Consider the following 19276-nt stretch of genomic DNA (forward strand, 5'->3'; position numbering starts at 1 on the left):
AGGGTTGCTCTTACGAAGAAAGGCTTAAGTTTTGCAAATTACAGTGGATGGAAACTAGGCACCGGTGAGGTGATCTGATAGAGGTGTATAAAGCCTTGAATGGTTTGAGCATGCTCAATGCTGATGGGATTCTTCCTCTAGCTCAGAATAATCACCTGAGAGGGCATAAATTCAAATTGAGGTAAGACAGATGTAGGATAGATGTGCGGAATTTTGCCTTTAGCCAGCGGGTAGTTGGTTGGATGGAACAGACTTCCATCCCTTGTTGTGGAAGTTGATAGCCTAAATAAATTTAAGGCTCAGCTGGACAGGTATTTTGAACGAACGGAGGGGTGAAGTGGAAGGGTGTTTTTTTTTTTTTTTTGGCTGATGTTGCATAAGCTTGCTTTCTTGCATCATATGCCTCTACTAATGCTAACTTAGACATGAAGCCCAATATACCTTCATCATTATCATTAATAAGTATTGAAAACAACAATAAGCCCAGCACTGAACCCTGCGGGACTCCATTAATAACATTAGTCCACAAAGAGTATTGCCCATTGATAACCACTCTGTCTTCTTCCACTTTACCATCCTGTTATCCATAGCACTAACTTACTCTTAATGCCACTTTGCTCCAGTTTGTACAACAGTCTTTTATGGGTAACAGTTTCAAAAGCATTCCAAGAAGCAAGTTTTTTTTTTTTTTTTTGGTAGTTGTTGGCGCATCGGCATCTGTGGCCATAATGCACCTTCCAAGGTTTTTGCAGTACTTTGATCCAAGCTCGAGGCGGGCTTCGAACCTGCGACCTTTGGGTTGCCAGGCAGGTACTTTACCCACCCGGCTAGTCCGGTCGGCAAAAAGCAAGTATATCATATAAAAATTAATTTTCGCATCTAGTTTATTTGTCACTGCATCATAGTAACCTATCGGATTGGTTAGACAAGATTACGTCTTAACAAATCATTTTAAGAAGCTGCTGGAACGAGTACAGGTAAGGGCAACAAGATTTGTGAATGGAACAAAGGGTTGCTCTTACGAAGAAAGGCTTACGTTTTGCAAATTATAGCCTTAAATGGTTTGAACATGCCCACTGCTGATGGGATCCTTCCTTCTGCCCAGATTAATCACCTGAGAAGGCATAAATTCAAATTGAGGAAAGACAGTTGTAGAATAGATGTGTAGAAATTTGCCATTAGCCACCAGGTGGTTGATTGTTGGAACAAACTTCCATCTTTCATTGTACAAGTTGATAGCATTAGAAAAAGCACATGCAAGAAAGCAAGCTTATATAGCATCAGCCAGAAAAAACCCCTTATTTCACCCATCCACTCGCTCCAAATGTTTGTCAAGTTCTGCCTTGAATCTATTTAAGCTATCAACTTCTACAATGACAGATGGAAATTTGTTCCACCAATCAACCATCCACTGCCTAAAGGCAAACTTCCCCACATCTATCCTACAACCATCTTTCCTCAATTTGAATTTATGCCCTCTCAGGTGATTATTCTGAGAAAAAGGAAGAATCCCATCAGCATTGAGCATGCTCAAACCATTCAAGGGTTTATACACCTCAATCAGATCACCTTGCAGGTGCCTCGTCTCCAGACACTGTAATTTGCAAAACTTAAGCCTTTCTTCATAAGAGCAACCTTCCATTCACTAATCTTGTTGCCCTTCTCTGTACTCGTTCCAACAGCTCTACATCCTTCTTAAAATTAGACCTGGAGACCTGTATACAGTACTCAAGGTGTGGCCTGACCATTGCCTTAAAGAAGTGGATAACACCACCTTATTACTGCTAGAAAACTTCCTGTATATCATTGACAAGACACCATGAGCTACTCTTGCAGACCGTCTGCATTGCTCAGAAAACTTCATATCTGCCTGCACAATTATCCCCAGGTTCTTTTCATTCTCTACCACTATCAGTGTGGTAACACAGAGTTGGTACATTACTCTGGGATTACTGCTTCCCATATGTAGTTCTTTACATTTGTCAATGTTAAACTTCATTTGTCACCTCTCAGCCCATCTGCTCAACTTTTCTAGATCCTGTTGCAGCAGTGTACTGTCATTAGTATCATTAACAACCCTGCCAACCTTCATATCGTCTGAAAACTTGGACATTAAGCCTGATATACCATCATCAGTATCATTTATAAATACAGAAAACAACAATGGACCCAACACTGAACCCTGAGGGACTCCTCTAAGAACATTAGTCCACGAAGTGCAGTGTCCATTGATTACCACTCTCTGTCTTCTCCCACTCAACATTCCCTTTATCATTAGCAGAAATTTGCCTCCAATGCTACACTGCTCCAATTTGTGCAGCAGTCTTCCATGTGCAACAGTATTAAAGGCTTTTCTATGATCTAAATATATGATATCAAAGTTATTCTTTGCATCCAGTTCCTTTGTAACATCATAGTATCCAATCAAATTAGTCAGACAAGACTTAGAAGACAAGACAAGACTTGAAGTCTTGTCTAGATGATCCTGCAATACTTCTTTAACCAGCGCCTCCATTAATTTTCCTATAACAGAAGTTAAACTGACAGGTCTGTATCAAAGGGAGACACAGGTCTGTGTCTCCATTTGATCCTCCTTTGTGGATTGGGGTCACATTTGCACATCTCCAGTTCATGGGTACAACCCCTGAGTCCAGGGAAGCTCTCATAATTATGGCTAAGAGTTTGCTTACTTCCTTTGCCCACTCCATATAACTGGATAGATTCCATCCCCCAAATGCTTTTCTTGTGTTCATCTTCAACAATTTCTCCTCCGCTTTACTCTCAGTTATTACAAGATTATCTAGCTTATTGCCAGAGTTGATACATCTCTGCCATTCCCCTCTCTGAATAACTCCTTATGTGTGAATGTTGATTCTAAATATTCATTTAGTTTGTTTGCTCCCTGAGTAGGATCATCATCAGTTGAACCCTCGATATCAAGTGGACCATTATGATTCATCCCCTTCCTTCTAGAGTTTACATAAGTAAAGAACTCTTTGCTGTTTTTATTTTCATCCTTTGCAAAAGATTTCTCGTAATCTGCTTTTGCATGCCTAACCTCCTTTGTAACTTGGTTAAAGACCGGCTTATATCTATCATCGGCTTCTGTGTCATATGTTAATTTATATGTATCCCATGCATTTTTATTCTCTGTCACATGTCTAGTTATTTCATCTGACATCCATTTAGGCCTAAATCTTCAACAAAAAAATTCATTGTTAGTGTGAAAAGCCTGTTAGCTTCCAAGATTAATTCTATGAATGCTTCCCATTTTGAATTTGCTGTTGGTAACATCGTCAGTTGGTTCCACAGTATAGAATTTAAATACTGTCTCAGATCACCATAATCACCTTTACGAAAGCAAAAACCCTTCCCTTTACCCTTGATGGTAGTTGCCTCTTTGAATAAATCCCACTTCAGCACACTGCGGTCACTGCCACCTAGTGGTTCCTTTATCTGCAGATTCTTGATGCATGAAGAATCACTACTGATAATCAGATCAAGAGTATTACTCCCTCTAGTTGCCTCCCGAACATGGTGCTGTAGGAAACAATCATCCAATAAATCCCCAAAAGCCTTTCTAGTGTGTGAGTGACCGACCCACAAATTCCAGTCAATATCCAGGAAATTAAAATCCCCCATTATAAGACATTCTAATTTACTGGCCCACTCTATTTCTCTGCACAATTGCTCGTAATACTCATCAGATTCATTAGGCCTATTTCACACACTTACTCTCATTTTTTTTTCCTGGTGCTTGTTTCACACCAAACATTGCCTTGTCCACCCACATCAATTGGATGCACTTCCTTAGATTTTATGTGTTTCTTAACTAACAGCATAACTCCTCTTCCCTTCCTGTCCTGTCTATCCTTTCTGTACACATTGTACTCCCGAAATTCCAGTTCTGCACTGCTTATGTCTCTGTGACACCATGTCTCTGATACCTTGACTAGCACTTCAAGCTCATCGAATTTATTAACTATACTCCTAGCATTGGTGTACATGCAAGTATACATGCACCTGTTTCTACTCTTAGTTACCCTAACATAGCCCATGTATTTACTTGTTCCACTATGACTCCCAGTAGTCCTGGAAATTCCTATTGCCTTGGTTTCCAGGCTGCTGCTCAATTGCATTTCAATAGAAGTAGTGCAAGGATCACTTTTTCCTCTGCCAGCGGGTACTGTTAATCTATTAGTCCATGTATCCCCCCCCCGAGCAAGCTAGCAGTTTTCCGACTCACCCAGCTCTGCCTCGATATCATCAGCAAATATTCTTGCACCCTTTCTATTTAAGTATATCCCATTCCTGTAGAAACAGTCTCTCCTGTTAACAAGCACAGACCTGGCTGATTAAAATTCTACCCCTTGAGCCTTGCACACTCTCTCCAGGGCAGAATTGATTGACAAGGCTCTCATCTTATACTCCCTCCTATCGTGTCTGGGCAGAATTGCAGACACTTTCAAATTCAACCCCAACTCACGGCTTTTTTTCAGCATTGTCTTGTACTTGTTAAGTAATTCCGCTGGTCTCCTACTTTTAATATCATTAGTGCCAATGTGTACAACAATATTACCCTTTGTGCCCTTAAGGATGATATCTGTCCTACAACGTCATCAACCTTTTCCCCTGGCAGACATACCTGGTCCTGTTCCAGCTGAAACAGATTCAAGGCAGAACTAGACAAACATTTGGAGCAAATGGATGGGAGAAATGGAAAGTTTTTATATTTTGGCTGATGCTCTATAAGCTTGCTTTCTTACATCATATGCTTCTGCTAATGCTAAAATCGATGTCCTGACTGCAATATACCATATTTCTCCATGTATAAAATGCTCCCATGTATAAGACGCACCTTAATTTTGGGGCCCGAAATTTGAAAAAAAAAAAATGTATTACATAAAGTTATTGAACTCAAGTTTTATTCATCATAAAATTCATACAACTTCTAATTACTTGAATTCAGCACTGTACGAAAATCTTTTCTGAGCCATTTTTTGCAGAACATGGCAAAACGTTTCTGAGCCATTTTTTGCAGAACAAGTGCGAAACAATGAGGACAACGACAACAATCGCGAAAAAGCGGGAAATGCAAGTAAAAAAATCTACAACCACTGTATAAGACGCACCCAGTTTTTAGACCCCAAATTTTTCGAAAAAAGGTGCGTATTATACATGGGTAAATATGGTAATTGCGTTACTGTCCAGATGGTCCTGCCTTTCTTGTTTAACCAGTGGCCCCATTATTTTCCCTGGAAGAGATGTTAAACTAACAGGTCTGTAATTAGTCATGTCACCTTTTGTTCTCCCTTTATGAATTGGGGATACATTCATGAAGGGGATCACATCTTCAGCCCATAGGGATCTCCCCTGAATCAAAAGATGCTCTCATAATGATGGCTAAGAGTTTGCTTGCCTACTTTAATATAATTGGATAGATTCCATCGACTCCATGTGCATTTTTTATGTTTAGCTCTACATTAGATTTTGATAAGCTTCTGGCATTTTCTCCTCTGAACAATTCTTTGTGTGTGAATGTAGATGTAAAATACCTATTCAATTTGTCAGCAACCTAAGCAGGGTCATCAACAGTTAACCCATTGACATCAATTGGCCCAATGTGATTCAATCCCTTACTTCTAATGTTAACATAAGCATAGACACCTTTGCTGCTTTTCTTTGCATTCCTTCTCAGAGAATTATCATAATCTGCTTTACCTAACCTCCTTTGTGAGTTGATTACAGACAAATCTGTATAGGCTTCTATATTACCCAATATCCAATAATTTATATGCATCCCATGCACTTTTCTTCTTTTCCATATTTTGCCTTTAGCCAGCTGGTGGTTGATTGCTGGAACAAACTTCCATCTGTTGTTGCAGAAGTTGATAGCTTAAACAAATTCAAGGCAGTACTAGACAAACATTTGGAGCGGGGTGGACGAGTGAAATGAAAAGGGGATGTTTTTTTTTTTTTTTTGCTGACGTTATATATGCTTGCTTTCTTGCATCATGTGCCTTTGCTAATGCTAATATATCTGAGTAGTTCATTTGACCTCCATATAGGTCTAAGCCTTGAACTGTATTTTTTGATGTTGTTAACATCATCAATTGGCCTCTGTATAGAATTTAAAAACTGCCTGAGACCATTGTAGTTACCCTTACGAAAGCAAAAGTCATTACTTTTACTCTTGACAGTAGTGATTTTTTTTTAAATAGGCTATTCAGAGAGAGAGAGAGAGAGAGAGAGAGAGAGAGAGAGACTCTAAAAACTACTTATTAAATAAAAATTATAAAATAAAAAAACACGCAATAATAATTTTTTAATTCTCCTTTAGGTCGAGTCACAAATTTGAGACGCTGTACATATGTAGTGCTAGATGAAGCTGACCGTATGTTTGATATGGGTTTTGAACCACAGGTAAGCTTCCTTTGTGTATGTCACAATTTCATGCTGCTTTTTAATTTTATGTACATACTTTCAACTCTTTATTATTAGAATACTTTAACGGTGTGGTTTATCATTTGCTTTGGAATATTATCCCATTGTAACAAGCAAGTTTTGTTTCATAATGCAAGGTGGGTATTCAAATATAAATTTAAGTGTTGAAGCACACCAATATATTAATATTTCTTATTAATTAATTTTTTTCCCCTGGTCATCATACCATTAGCATACTATAAATAAAATATCACATATATTGACAGTAGTTATTTTTAAAAAGAAGTGTGTGAAAATAACTGTAGAAATGGCATGCAGACCTGTCTGTATTGTGTTATATAGAAATGGCAAACTGATCTGTCTTTATTGTAGGACTGGGAGCAAGTTATTGGTGTATATGGGAAGTGTGATTTTTAGGAAGGTTATCACAGCTAGTTGTAATAGTTTGCAGTAGGACAGATTTTGGATTGGTAAAGGATTAATAGTTTTAGATATATGTCAGTAGCCAAAGAGAGTAGATCTAATATAGATGCTGAAAAAAACTTAAATATAATATATTTATTTAAATGCTATGAGGTTATTCCAAGAAGATAATTTTTTTTTTTTTTTTTTTTTTTTTAAATGTTCATTCATTCATTCATCTGGAAGGGAAGGTGGTAATAAATAAAAGGAGGGGAGTATCCCAATTTTAATACAATAAATTTTAAAGGGCTATTGATCCCACCTGAAAAAGTCTGGAGAAATTGCATATAAACTGCTGATTGAGGAATATCTAATAAATTTGGTTGTTTGTGCAGTTAAAGATAAACAACAAATCACAATGTGCAGGTCATACTTACTCAGCAACATGGTAGGGTCTTCTTTGTGGATACATCCAAGGAAGTTGAAGAAAGTCACCTGTACAGTAGGTACAGCTATCAAAAGGAGTATCTAATGTGGTACCTTGCAAGAGAATTGAGGTTTCTCGCATTAATAAAAAAATTGGTATATAGAGCTGTTACATTCAGAGAGTGGCAGGAGGAAATGTGCCACATAATTGCAAAAAACAGAAAATAGACAATGAGATGGGAGCTTACTTAGGAGAACCTCTGTAGATATGATCAGAAAAAAAGAGGGCTGAAACTCAAAACAGTTTGCAGGCCACTCCATCACTTTGTAAACTGTACTGATATGGGAAGGGAAGTGTACAAAGAAAAAGTTATTAGTGTTAATATTAGTAAAGGCCAAAGGATGCAGGGAAGCTAGAATTTTGATTCATCAGTAAAATAAAAAAAAATGTCTATGCAGCCTTCGTCCCTTGAATGATATTCTTCCCACTGCTGGCAGGTACACATCATCCAGCTTCTTCATGTTGACATATCTGATTAAATATATACTTCCTCAGGTACACTTTTGGTGTCCCAATCCAAAAATCCCTGTGTCATTCAGTTTCCCTTCTCTCCCATCTCCAGTGCCTACACTGGGGATGTAGGAGAAAATCCCTACCTTAATCAGTACCTCCCTGCAGATGCTTACTTCCCAAGCTCTTTAACTCATGTTCATAGTCCCTCCTTATATGGACATCCCTTTGCTGCTGTTCTCACCAGATTAGTTGCCTGCCTTTGGACACACTGACTGACTGACTCACTCGCTCACACACGCATGCATCCACCCACCATTTAATGGTACTGGTCTCCTCTCCAAAAGCAAAGGTATGGTAAATCATTGATAAAACACATGTGCCACCCAGGCTGCCCGCTTTTGTAACAATCTCTCATTTGCACTCTTCGGCTGTACTCCTCACACAGTATATAAGTTATTCTTTAATAATTTCTCAAATGCAGAACCATACTTTTGGCAAAATTAAAACATAATTGCCATTTCTCTAACCAATCATGAAGCCTATCCAACTCATTCTGAAGGAAGTCAGCTTGATTTTTATCATCCTGACCCTTGTGACATCAGTAAATTTTATCATCATATCCTTGATTCCATTCCTTCAGTACTGTTAATCAAAAAACCCAATGCCCATATCGTGAGGGAACTCATACTTTTAATACTTTTACTATACTAAGTTTTTACTCGTACTACTAATTGTAGTATAAGTAAAACTGTTAGTAAATGTGTAAAAAGTATGAGTAAGAATTATTAGTAAATTTTTTTACTAATACTTTTAATGATAATTCAACCTGAAAAGTGATTACGGTATTTGCAAAGTGTGGCAAAAAAGTTCCTAGACTGGTAATGTTTCAGTCATTTTCAACAACTTTGAAAATGGTGGAAGTGCTATGTTGTAGTTCAAACTTCCTCCAACAGATGGTATACAGAGATTGTTCAATAGGTTGACAGGTTGTAAGTAACAACCAGTTTTGTTAGTAGAAGTAATGTTCCCTTGTAACAATTTTGCAATGGCACAACAAACGAATATCAAATTTTGCTTAAAACAGAAAATCTGCAGCAGTTACGTATGAAATATTAAAAAATATTTTTGGTGACGAAACATTGTCACACCAGCGTGTGAATGGTATAAGTGGCTCAAAGATGGATGTGTAGATATTTGCAATGATCCAAGAAATGAGCATCTATCAACTGAAATGAAGACAGTTGCAAAAGCTGCTCAGGAAATTATGGTAAAAGATGGCTCTCACAATGATGGCTGATGAGTTATATATGAATAAGGAGGCAATTAACCAAATTCTGCATGAAAATTTAGGAAAAAGAAGGTCTGCAAAATTTGTGCTGCACAGCCTTGTGGATGAGCAGGAGCAATGAAGAGTGTCATCATACAAAGAAAAAAAAGGGGGAAATTCTATCATTTGTACTTTTACCAGAAAGAGGCTATCCAATTCTACTTTGAACTTTACCAAACTCTCTGCCTCAAATGTATATTTTTACAGCTGTACCCACATAGTCAGCATTTTCTCTTTTCACTCACAGCTGTTCTAAAGTAATGCTAATAAACTTGGTCACCAGTTCATGCAGGCACTTCATGACAAGTATGCAGCTGTAATGTTAAGCAGTTTATGTTAAGTTATGAAGTAATTTTTATTGACTAGCGATACCAATAATTGAGAGTGTCAACACCTGTTACAAAGGGTTTAAAAAAAAGAACTTATTTAAACGTTTAAATAAAACTACGGATGTTTCCTTTACCAGCCAGGAGTTTAATGTGATAATTTGAATTAGCACTACACTACATGATTATGTCCAAAAATAATGATATATCTACCCTTCTTTAGATATATCATTATTAAAATAAAATAAAATAAATAAATATCAACATATAATTTTTAGGAATAAAAAAAGTTAGATAGAATGAAGAAGGAGACTTCTGGAATGAGGAATTCAGAGTAATTCACTCTGGCGCCACAAATGGACAGGGAGGCGTAACACTAATTATGGAAAGAAAAATCGTAAAAGAAATGAACCGACATACGAGTCATAGGAACAAGAATAATAACAGCAAGAATAGCAACAGTACCAACAGACATGCTGATTGTCCAGGTTTATATGCCAACATCAAACCACGATGACCAGGAAGTAGAAGAACTTATGAACAGCTGGAAGAAATACTTAGGGACATACCATCAAACCTTAGTGTGATAATCATGAGAAATTGGAATGCGGTGGTAGGAGAAGAAAGAGAAGACAAGAACACGGGAAATTATGGACTGGGAAACCAAAATGAATGAGGATGGTGCCTTGTAGAATTCTGCAGACAAGAGAAACTTATTATCATAAATACATGGTACAAAGTTCCCAAAAGAAGAAGGTATATATGGAAGAGCCCAGGAGACTCAAACGGATATCAGCTAGATTATATCCTAGTAAAAGAAAATATTGAAATCAAGTTAGAAAGTCCATAGCTCACCTAGCTGTAGATGCAGATAGTGATCACAATCTAGTAATGTTAAAGTGCAGACTAAAATTTAAAACACTAAAGAAAATGAGCAACAGAAAAAAGTGGAATTTATAGTTAAGACAAGAAGAATCAAAGCAAAAATTCAGATACACAATAGGCGAAGCGGTACAAAAAAACTTTAACAAAAACAAAACAATAGAAGAAAAATGGAAGAAACCATCACCAGAGCAACAACAGAAATTGTAGGCTTCAAAAGAACAGAAGTGAGGAAACCGTGTATCTCACAAGAAATTTCGGCAAAGGTAGAAGAAAAATAGAAATGGAAAAACATCAACACTGATGAAGGTGTAGCAAAGTATAAGTAACTAAGTAATGAACTTTAAAGAGAGTGTAGGCAAGCTAGGGAAATGTGGTGGAGCAAGAGGTGTAGATCGCTGAAGATCTAGATAAAAAAAGCAGATCAGATCTAGCTTTCAATGAAATTAGACACTTCACAAGGAAGAAGGGAATAAGATCCAGCACTATAAACAACAAACATGGGCAACTTTTGACAGAACCTGAAGAAATAAAAACAAGATGGAAAGAATACATCACTGAACTCTACCAAAAAGACCGCCCACAAGAAACAGAAATCAAAAGGAGTGGCTCAGAAGACAACACGGAAAACCTACCAATAACCAATGAAGAATTTGAAATGGCACTAAAAGCAGTGCCTAATGGAATATCAGAAGGAATTAACTGCTTGCCCATTGAGCTCATTAAAGAGGGAGTTAATTAGCTATGTGAACTTATTTTCACCTTAACAAACCAGATGTACAAAGAAGGTTCATGGCCTGAAGATCATTACACAGCAGGCATGATCCCATTCCCCAAAAAGCACATACCAAGGAATGCAGCCAACACCAGTCTGTCAGCCTTATCCCACCTGTATGCAAAATCTTACTAAAAATAATAAAACAGAGAATCAATGACAACATCAACAGATATTTACCACCCGACCAATTTGGTTTCAGGAAAGATAGGGGCACAAGAGATGCCATCGCAGCCCTAAGGCTCATGGGAGAGAGATTTATTGATCTAGGAAAGAAAAAACCTTTACATTTGCTTCACTGATTATGAGAAAGCCTTTGATAGAATACAGTGGCCAAAACTCTTCTCAATCCTGGAAAAAATAGGAATAGAAGAAAACATACTAAATTTAATAAAAACGTACAAAGACCAGAAAGCCATAGTATATATTGACAACTTGGAAAAAGACCCAACAAAAATTGAAAAAGGAGTTCGACAAGGCTGCCTACTTTCACCAGGCCTATTTAACATCTATGTGGAGGAAATGATGGCAGAAGCCCTTGAAAACAGCAATTTAGGAGTGACCATAAATGACATACAAATAAAAACAATAAAATTTGCGGATGATCAAGCAATTGTAGCAACCAGGAGTGACCAGATCGAGATGTTAATATGATCAACCACATAGCCAAGGCTTATGATATGAAAGTTAATATGAAAAAAAACGAAGTGCATGACATTCTCAAAGGACCCCAAATCTATGAACATAAAAATAGAAAACAATAATATTGAACAAGTAGCAAAATTTAAATATTTAGGGCAAATGCTGAGCCAAATGCAAGATGCACCGATGAAATAAAAGCACAAATTGGGCAAGCAAAACAAGCTTGCACGGAAAAACAAAAAAATTCTGACAAAGTATTTGAACGAGCATATAAGGAAAGAATTCTAAAATCCTATGTTTGGAACACAGCCCTATATGCATCCGAAAACTGGATGATAAACAAATGAGACGGACAGAAAATTAAAGCATTCGAGATGTGGTGCTGGAGAAAATATAAAAAAATAAGCTGGACTGAAAAAAAGACCAATGAAGAACTAGGAGAAAACCGAAAAATGATAAATCTAATCAAGGAGTGAAGAGAAAGGTGGTTGAGACACAATCTAAGACACAGTGAAAAGCTAAGCCCGATTATCGAAGGAAAGATTAATGGAACTAGACCCAGAGGGCAACCGAGAAATAATTTCATAAAGCAACTGCAAAGGAATGCAACAACAAGATCATACCAGGACTTGAAGAAGCTGGCACTGGACAGAGAGATGTGGAAAAAAGTCATCAGTGCTACTAACCAGTTGTAGAGACTAAAAGAACCCAGGAGGAGGAGGAGGATGTAATTTTACAGTTGCATAAATGCAAAAAAAATTTACAAGACTTACAAGCAAAATACACTTGCTTAACCATAAAATATAATCTTTCTCACTCTCTCGTACAATTAAATTGTTTATAGTTAGGCAAATGTGCTAAAGTATGGCAGCAGGCAAAACTGTCAATCACAAAAAAGTCATCTCAGGATATCTGCTTTCCTTCCTGTCATTTGTAATATATTTTTATACATTTCTGCAGCGTCTTGTCATGAAGGAATTTCCACATATTTTTAACACCCCCTTCTCATTTCACCCATCCACTCGCTCCAAATGTTTGTCTAGTTCTGCCCTTGAATCTTTTTAAGCTATCAACTTCTACACGGCAGATGAAAGTTTGTTCCAGCAATCAACCACCCACTGGCTAAAGGCAAACTTCTGCACATCTATCCTACAACTGTCTTTCCTCAATTTGAATTTATGCCCTCTCAGGCAATTATTCTGAGCAAGAGGAAGAATCCCATCAGCATTGAGCATGCTCAAACCATTCAAGGATTTATACACCTCAATCGGATCACCTTGCAGGTGCCTTCTCCCCAGCACTGTAATTTGCAAAACTTAAGCCTTTCTTCGTAAGAGCAACCCTTTGTTCCATTCACTAATCTTGTTGCTCTTCTCTGTACTCGTTCCAGCAGCTCTACATCCTTCTTAAAACGAGGCCTCCAGACCTGTATACAGTACTCAAGGTGTGGCCTGACAAGGGGGCCTGTGTGCCTTATACAAGGGGACAATCACCTCCTTATCCCTTCTAGAAAAATTCCTGTATATCATTGACAAGACACCATGAGCTACTCTTGCAGCCCGTCTGCACTGCTCAGAAAACTTCATACCTGTCTGCACAATTACCCCTACGTCCCTTTCACACTCTACCAATGTAGTACCACACAGTTGATACGTTACCCTGGAGTTACTGCTTCCCATATACAGTACTTTACATTTGTCAATGTTAAACTTCAGTTGCTACCTCTCAGCCCTTCTGCTCAACTTTTATAGATCCTGTTGCAGCAACGTACTGTCCTATGTGTCATTAACAACCCTGCCGACCTTCGTATCGTCTGCAAACTTGGACATTAAGCCTTATATACCATCATCAATATCATTAATGTATACAGAAAACAACAATGGACCCAACAGTGAACCTTGGGGGACTCCACAAATAACATTAGTCCACGAAGAGCAGTGTCCATTGATTACCACTCTCTGTCTTCTCCTACTCAACCATCCCTTTATCGATAGCAGCAATTTGCCTCCGATGCCACACTGCTCCAATTTGTGCAGCACTCTTCCATGTGCAACAGTATCAAAAGCTTTTCTAAGATCCAAATATATGATATCAAAATTATTCTTTGCATCCAGTTGAATTGTGACTACATCATAGTATCCTATCAAATTGGTCAGACAGGACTTCCCCTTAACAAACCCATGCTGTGTCTGAGCTGTAACTGAAGTCTTGTCTAGATGATCCTGCAGTGCTTCTTTGACCAGTGCCTCCATTAATTTCCCGGGAACAGAAGTTAAACTAACAGGTCTATAATTACTTGTGTAACTCTTTGATCCTCGTTTGTAAATTGGGGTCACATTTGCACATTTCCAGTCCATGGGTACCACCACTGAGTCCAAGGAAGTGATCATAATTATGGTCAAGGGTTTGCTTACTTCCTTTGCTGCCTCCTTTAATATAACTGGATAGATTCCATCCACCCCAGGTTCCTTTCTTATGTTTATCTTCAACAATTTCTCCTCCACTTTACTCTCAGTTATTACAAGATTATCTAGCTTACTGCCAGAGTTCAATACACCTCTGGCATATCCCTCAATGAATAACTCCTCATGTGTGAATGTAGATGCAAAATATTCATTTAGTTTGTTAGCTACCTGAGTAGGATCATCAACAGTTGAATCATCGATATCAAGTGGACCAATCTGATTCATCCCCTTCCTTCTAGAATTTACATTAAAGAACTCTTTGCTGTTTTTCTTTGCATCCTTTACCAAAGATTTCTCGTAATCTGCCTCTGCCTGCCTAACCTCCTATGTGACGTGGTTACAGACCAGCTTATATCTATCATAGGCTTACATGTCACCTGTTAATTTATGTATGGCATGCATTTTTCTTCTCTGCCACATGTCTAATTAGTTCATCTGATATCGATTTAGGCCTAAATTTTGAACAATATTTCTTGGTTGGTATGAAGAGCCTAGTAGCTCCCAAGATTTTTTTCTTTGAATGCTTCCCATTTTGAATTTGCTGTTGGTGACATCATCAGTTTGTCCCACCGTATAGAATTTAAATAAATTCTATACTGTGAATTAAACATAAATAAGAACGACTATTATTACATATATAAATAAGGATATTATTAATACCCTTATTTATGCATGTAAGCTACTTTTTTAAAATTTATATCAGTAATTTATAAGTTCCATAAGAGTACTATTAAGGCAGCAGTGGTTTCCTGCAGAAAATGCTGACTTTAACAGCTTCACAGAATAACTTAAATAATCTTCCCGAATTTATCAAGGTTGGAAATAATGAATTAATTCATTATTTCCTACCTTGATAAAGATGTAATGAATGCCCGAGGAAATTACCAAGTAATTTCTTCTAGTGTTCAAATTACAAAGTATATTTGTGTGACACTGAATGCTGGCTTTAAAGACACAACATCTTCAGGTACTTTGGAATGTTTAGATTTATATTTCCTTATTCCAGCTTTTTTTTAAACTTAATTAGTATTCACCCAAGCATTTTATTTCTTAGCTATCATCTGGCAACTTACAGCAACATCTCTCAGATTACACAGTTCTGAGATGTGTTAGAGCACCTTGTCACATGTTTTTTGTTTCCTCATATTGCCAGTAGCCACTGATGTTGTTCATAAGGTTCATGAGCAACATTAGCAGAGAACTGAATAAAATTATCTGCAGTGAAGGGGAACCCTTTGTGGTCCCTGAACAATCTGAGAAGTTATCCATTAGACAGTATTATGTTCATTCATGTCATTTTTATCTTCACGACAATTTTTGAATCACATTTTTGCTATCCGTGTCATATTTACAGGAGCAGGAGATGCTGTTTTTTCACTCTGGCCAAACACCTTCACCATTGTGATTCCAGACAATAGCTCATCAGCTAAGCTGCAGTAATTACGTGATTAATGCATCACAGTGGATTTAAATGAAGATGCTACTTGTGTGTTTGGGAAATTAACTGGTGAGAGCCTTTGCGTTACCCTAATGGCCCTCATTACTGACCATAGAGCTTATCACTAGGATGTGTCTTGATGTTTTTAGCATTCACATTAGTAGAGGCATATGATGAAAGAAAGCAAGCTTATATAGCATCAGCCAAAAAAAAAAAAAAAAAACCCCTTCCTATTTCAACCATCCATTTGCTCCAAATGAATTAGTTCTGCATTGAATTTATTTAAGCTGTCCACTTCTACAACGACAGATGGAAGTTTGTTTCAGAAATCAACCACCCACTGGCAAAAGGGAAATTTCGACAGAACTGTTCTACAACTGTCTTTCCTCAATCTGAATTTGTCCCCTCTGGCGATTAATCTTTAGCCTTTCTTCATAAGAGCAACCCATTGTTCGATTCACTAATCTTGTTGCCCTTCTCTGTACTTGTTCCAGCATCTCTACATGCTTCATAAAATCGGGCCTCCAGACTTGTAGAGAGTACTTAAAGTGTGGCCTGACCATTGCCTTATACAAGAGGACAGGAACAGGACCAGGGTATGTCTGCCAGGGGCAAAGGTTGATGACGTTGTAGAGCGAATATCATCTTTTAAGGGCACGAAAGGTGATATAGTTGTACACGTTGGCACTAATAATATTAAGAGTAGGAGACCGGCAGAATTACTTAACAAGTACAGGTCACTGTTGAACAAAAGCCGAGAATTAGGGTTGAATTTGAAAGTGTCTGCAATTCTGCCCAGACACGATAGGAGGGAGTATATGATGAGAGCCTTGTCGATCAATTCGGCCCTAGAAAGATTGTGCAAGGCTCAAGGGGTAGAATTTTTTTCAGCCTGGACTGTACTTGTTAACAGGAGAGATTGCTTCTACAGGGATGGGATACACTTAAATAGAAAGGGTGCAAGAATATTTGCTGATGCTATCGAGGCAGTGTTAGGTGGGTCGGAAAACTGCTAGCTTGGGGGGAGACAAAGACCAATAGATTGACAGTAGCCACTGGCAGAGGTGAAAGAGATTCTTGCACTGCTTCTATTAGAATGAGCAGAAGCCTGAAAAACAAGATGCATGGTATTTCAGAGACTGCTGGGAGCCATTGCGGTACAAGTAAACACATGGGTTGTGTTAGGGTAGCTAAGAATAGAAACAGGTGCAGGTATACTTGCGTGTACACCAATGCTAGGAGTTTAGTAAATAAATTTGATGAATTTGAGGTATTGCTCAAAACATCGAAGGCAGATATTGTTGGGATATCAGAGACGTGGTGTCACACAGATATAAGGGATGCGGAACTGCAATTTGGGGAGTACAACGTCTACAGAAAGGATAGACAGGATAGGAAGGGGGGAGGTGTTATGCTATTAGTTAAGAAACACATAAAAACCAAGGAAGTGAAGCCAGTCGACATCGCTGGACAGTGCAGTCAGTTTGGTGTGACATAAACATTGGGAGATCAAAATTGAGAGTAGGAGTGTGCTATAGGCCTAATGACTCTGATGAGTATAATAAGGAACTGTACAGGGAAATAGAGTGGGCCAGTAAATCAGAGTGTCTTATAATGGGAGATTTTAATTTCCCAGATATAGACTGGAATTTGGGGGCTGGATACTCACACACTAGCAGTTCTTTTGTGGATTTATTGGATGATTGTTTTCTACATCAGCATGTTCGGGAGGCAACCAGAGGGTGTAATACTCTTGATTTGATTATCAGCAGTGATTCTTCATGCATTAAGAATCTGCAGATAAATGAACCACTAGGTGGCAGTGATCACAGTGTGCTGAAGTGGGATTTACTCAAAGAGGTAACTACCATTAGGGGTAAAGGGAAGGGTTATTGCTTCCGTAAAGGCGACTACGATGGACTGAGACAGTATTTAAATTCTATACAGTGGGACCAACTGATGATGTTACCAACAGCAAATTCAAAATGGGAAGCATTCAAAGAACTTATCTTGGAAGCTACTAGGCTTTACATACCAACTAAGAAATATTGTTCAAGGTTTAGGCCAAAATGGATGTCAGATGAACTAATGAGGCATATGGCAGAGAAGAAAAATGCATGGGATACTTACAAATTAACACATGACACAGAAGCCTATGATAGATACAAGTTGATATGCAACCAAGTTACAAACGAGGTTAGGCAGGCGAAGGCAGATTACGAGAAATCCTTGGCAAGGGATGCAAAGAAAAACAGCAAAGAGTTCTTTACTTATGTAAACTCTAGAAGGAAAGGGATGAATCAGATTGGTCCACTTGATATTGATGGGTCAAGTGTTGATGATCCTGCTCAGGTAGCTAACAAACTAAATGAATATTTTGCATCGACATTCACACATGAGGAGTTATTCAGCGAGGGGAATGCCAGAGGTGTATTCAACTCTAGCAGTAAGCTACAGAATCTTGAAATAACTGGGAGTAAAGTTGAGGAGAAACTGTTGAAGATAAACACAAGAAAGGCACCCGGGGTGGATGGGATCTATCCAGTTATATTAAAGGAGGCAGCAAAGGAAGTAAGCAAACCCTTAGCCATAATTATGAGAGCTTCCTTGGACTCAGGGGAGGTACCCATAGACTGGAAATGTGCAAATGTGACCCCAATTCACAAAGGAGGATCAAAGGCTGACACAAGTAATTATAGACCTGTGAGCTTAACTTCTGTTCCAGGAAAATTAATGGAGGCACTGGTTAAAGAAGCACTGCAGGATCATTTAGACATGACTTCAGTTATAGCTCAGACACAGCATGGTTTTGTTAAGGGGAAGTCTTGCCTGACCAACTTGATTGGATACTATGATGCAGTCACAAAAGAACTGGATGCAGAGAATAACTTTGATATTATATACTTGGATCTTAGAAAGGCTTTTGATACTGTTGCACATGGAAGACTGCTACACAAATTGGAGCAGTGTGACGTTGGAGGCAAATTGCTGCTATGGATAAAGGGGTGGTTGAGGGGGGAGAAGACAGAGTGGTAATCAATGGACACTGCTCATCGTGGACTGATGTTATTAGTGGAGTCCCTCAGGGCTCAGTGTTGGGTCCATTATTGTTTTCTGTATTTATAAATGATATTGATGATGGTATATCGGGATTAATGTCCAAGTTTGCAGACGATACAAAGGTTGGCAGGGTTGTCAAGGACACTACTGACACTATGCTGCTGCAACAGGATCTGGAAAGGTTGAGCAGATGGGCTGAGAGGTGGCAAATGAAGTTTAACATTGACAAATGTAAAGTACTACACATGGGAAACAGCAACCCCAGAGCAACGTATCAACTCTGTGGTACAACACTGACAGTGGTAGAGAATAAAAGAGACTTGGGGGTGGTTGTGCAGGCAGATATGAAGTTCTCTGAGCAGTGCAGACGGGCTGCAAGAGTAGCTCATGGAGTATTGTCAATGATATACAGGAATTTTTCCAGCAGGGATAAGGAGGTGATTATTCCATTGTATAAGGCGATGGTCAGGCCACACCTAGAGTACTGTATACAGGTCTGGAGGCCTCATTTCAAGAAGGATGTAGAGCTGCTGGAACGAGTACAGAGAAGGGCAACAAGATTAGTGAATGGAACA

General features: G+C 38.4%; 1 protein-coding gene across 3 annotated transcripts in view; it reads left to right on the plus strand.

The window, feature by feature from the left end:
• Prp5 (pre-mRNA processing factor 5) overlaps positions 1–19276 on the plus strand; it is a 405747-nt gene that overhangs the window by 200435 nt on the left and 186036 nt on the right. For all 3 annotated transcript variants that reach the window (XM_090378220.1, XM_090378221.1, XM_090378222.1), the window contains one exon: positions 6341–6423. In XM_090378220.1, the coding sequence (XP_090234346.1) occupies positions 6341–6423 (83 nt within the window). The remainder of the gene's footprint in view (positions 1–6340; positions 6424–19276) is intronic.

Source organism: Mastigoproctus giganteus, chromosome 7 (genome assembly GCF_048544385.1).
Source record: "Mastigoproctus giganteus isolate SK-2022 chromosome 7, ASM4854438v1, whole genome shotgun sequence".
NCBI lineage: Eukaryota > Metazoa > Arthropoda > Arachnida > Uropygi > Thelyphonidae > Mastigoproctus > Mastigoproctus giganteus.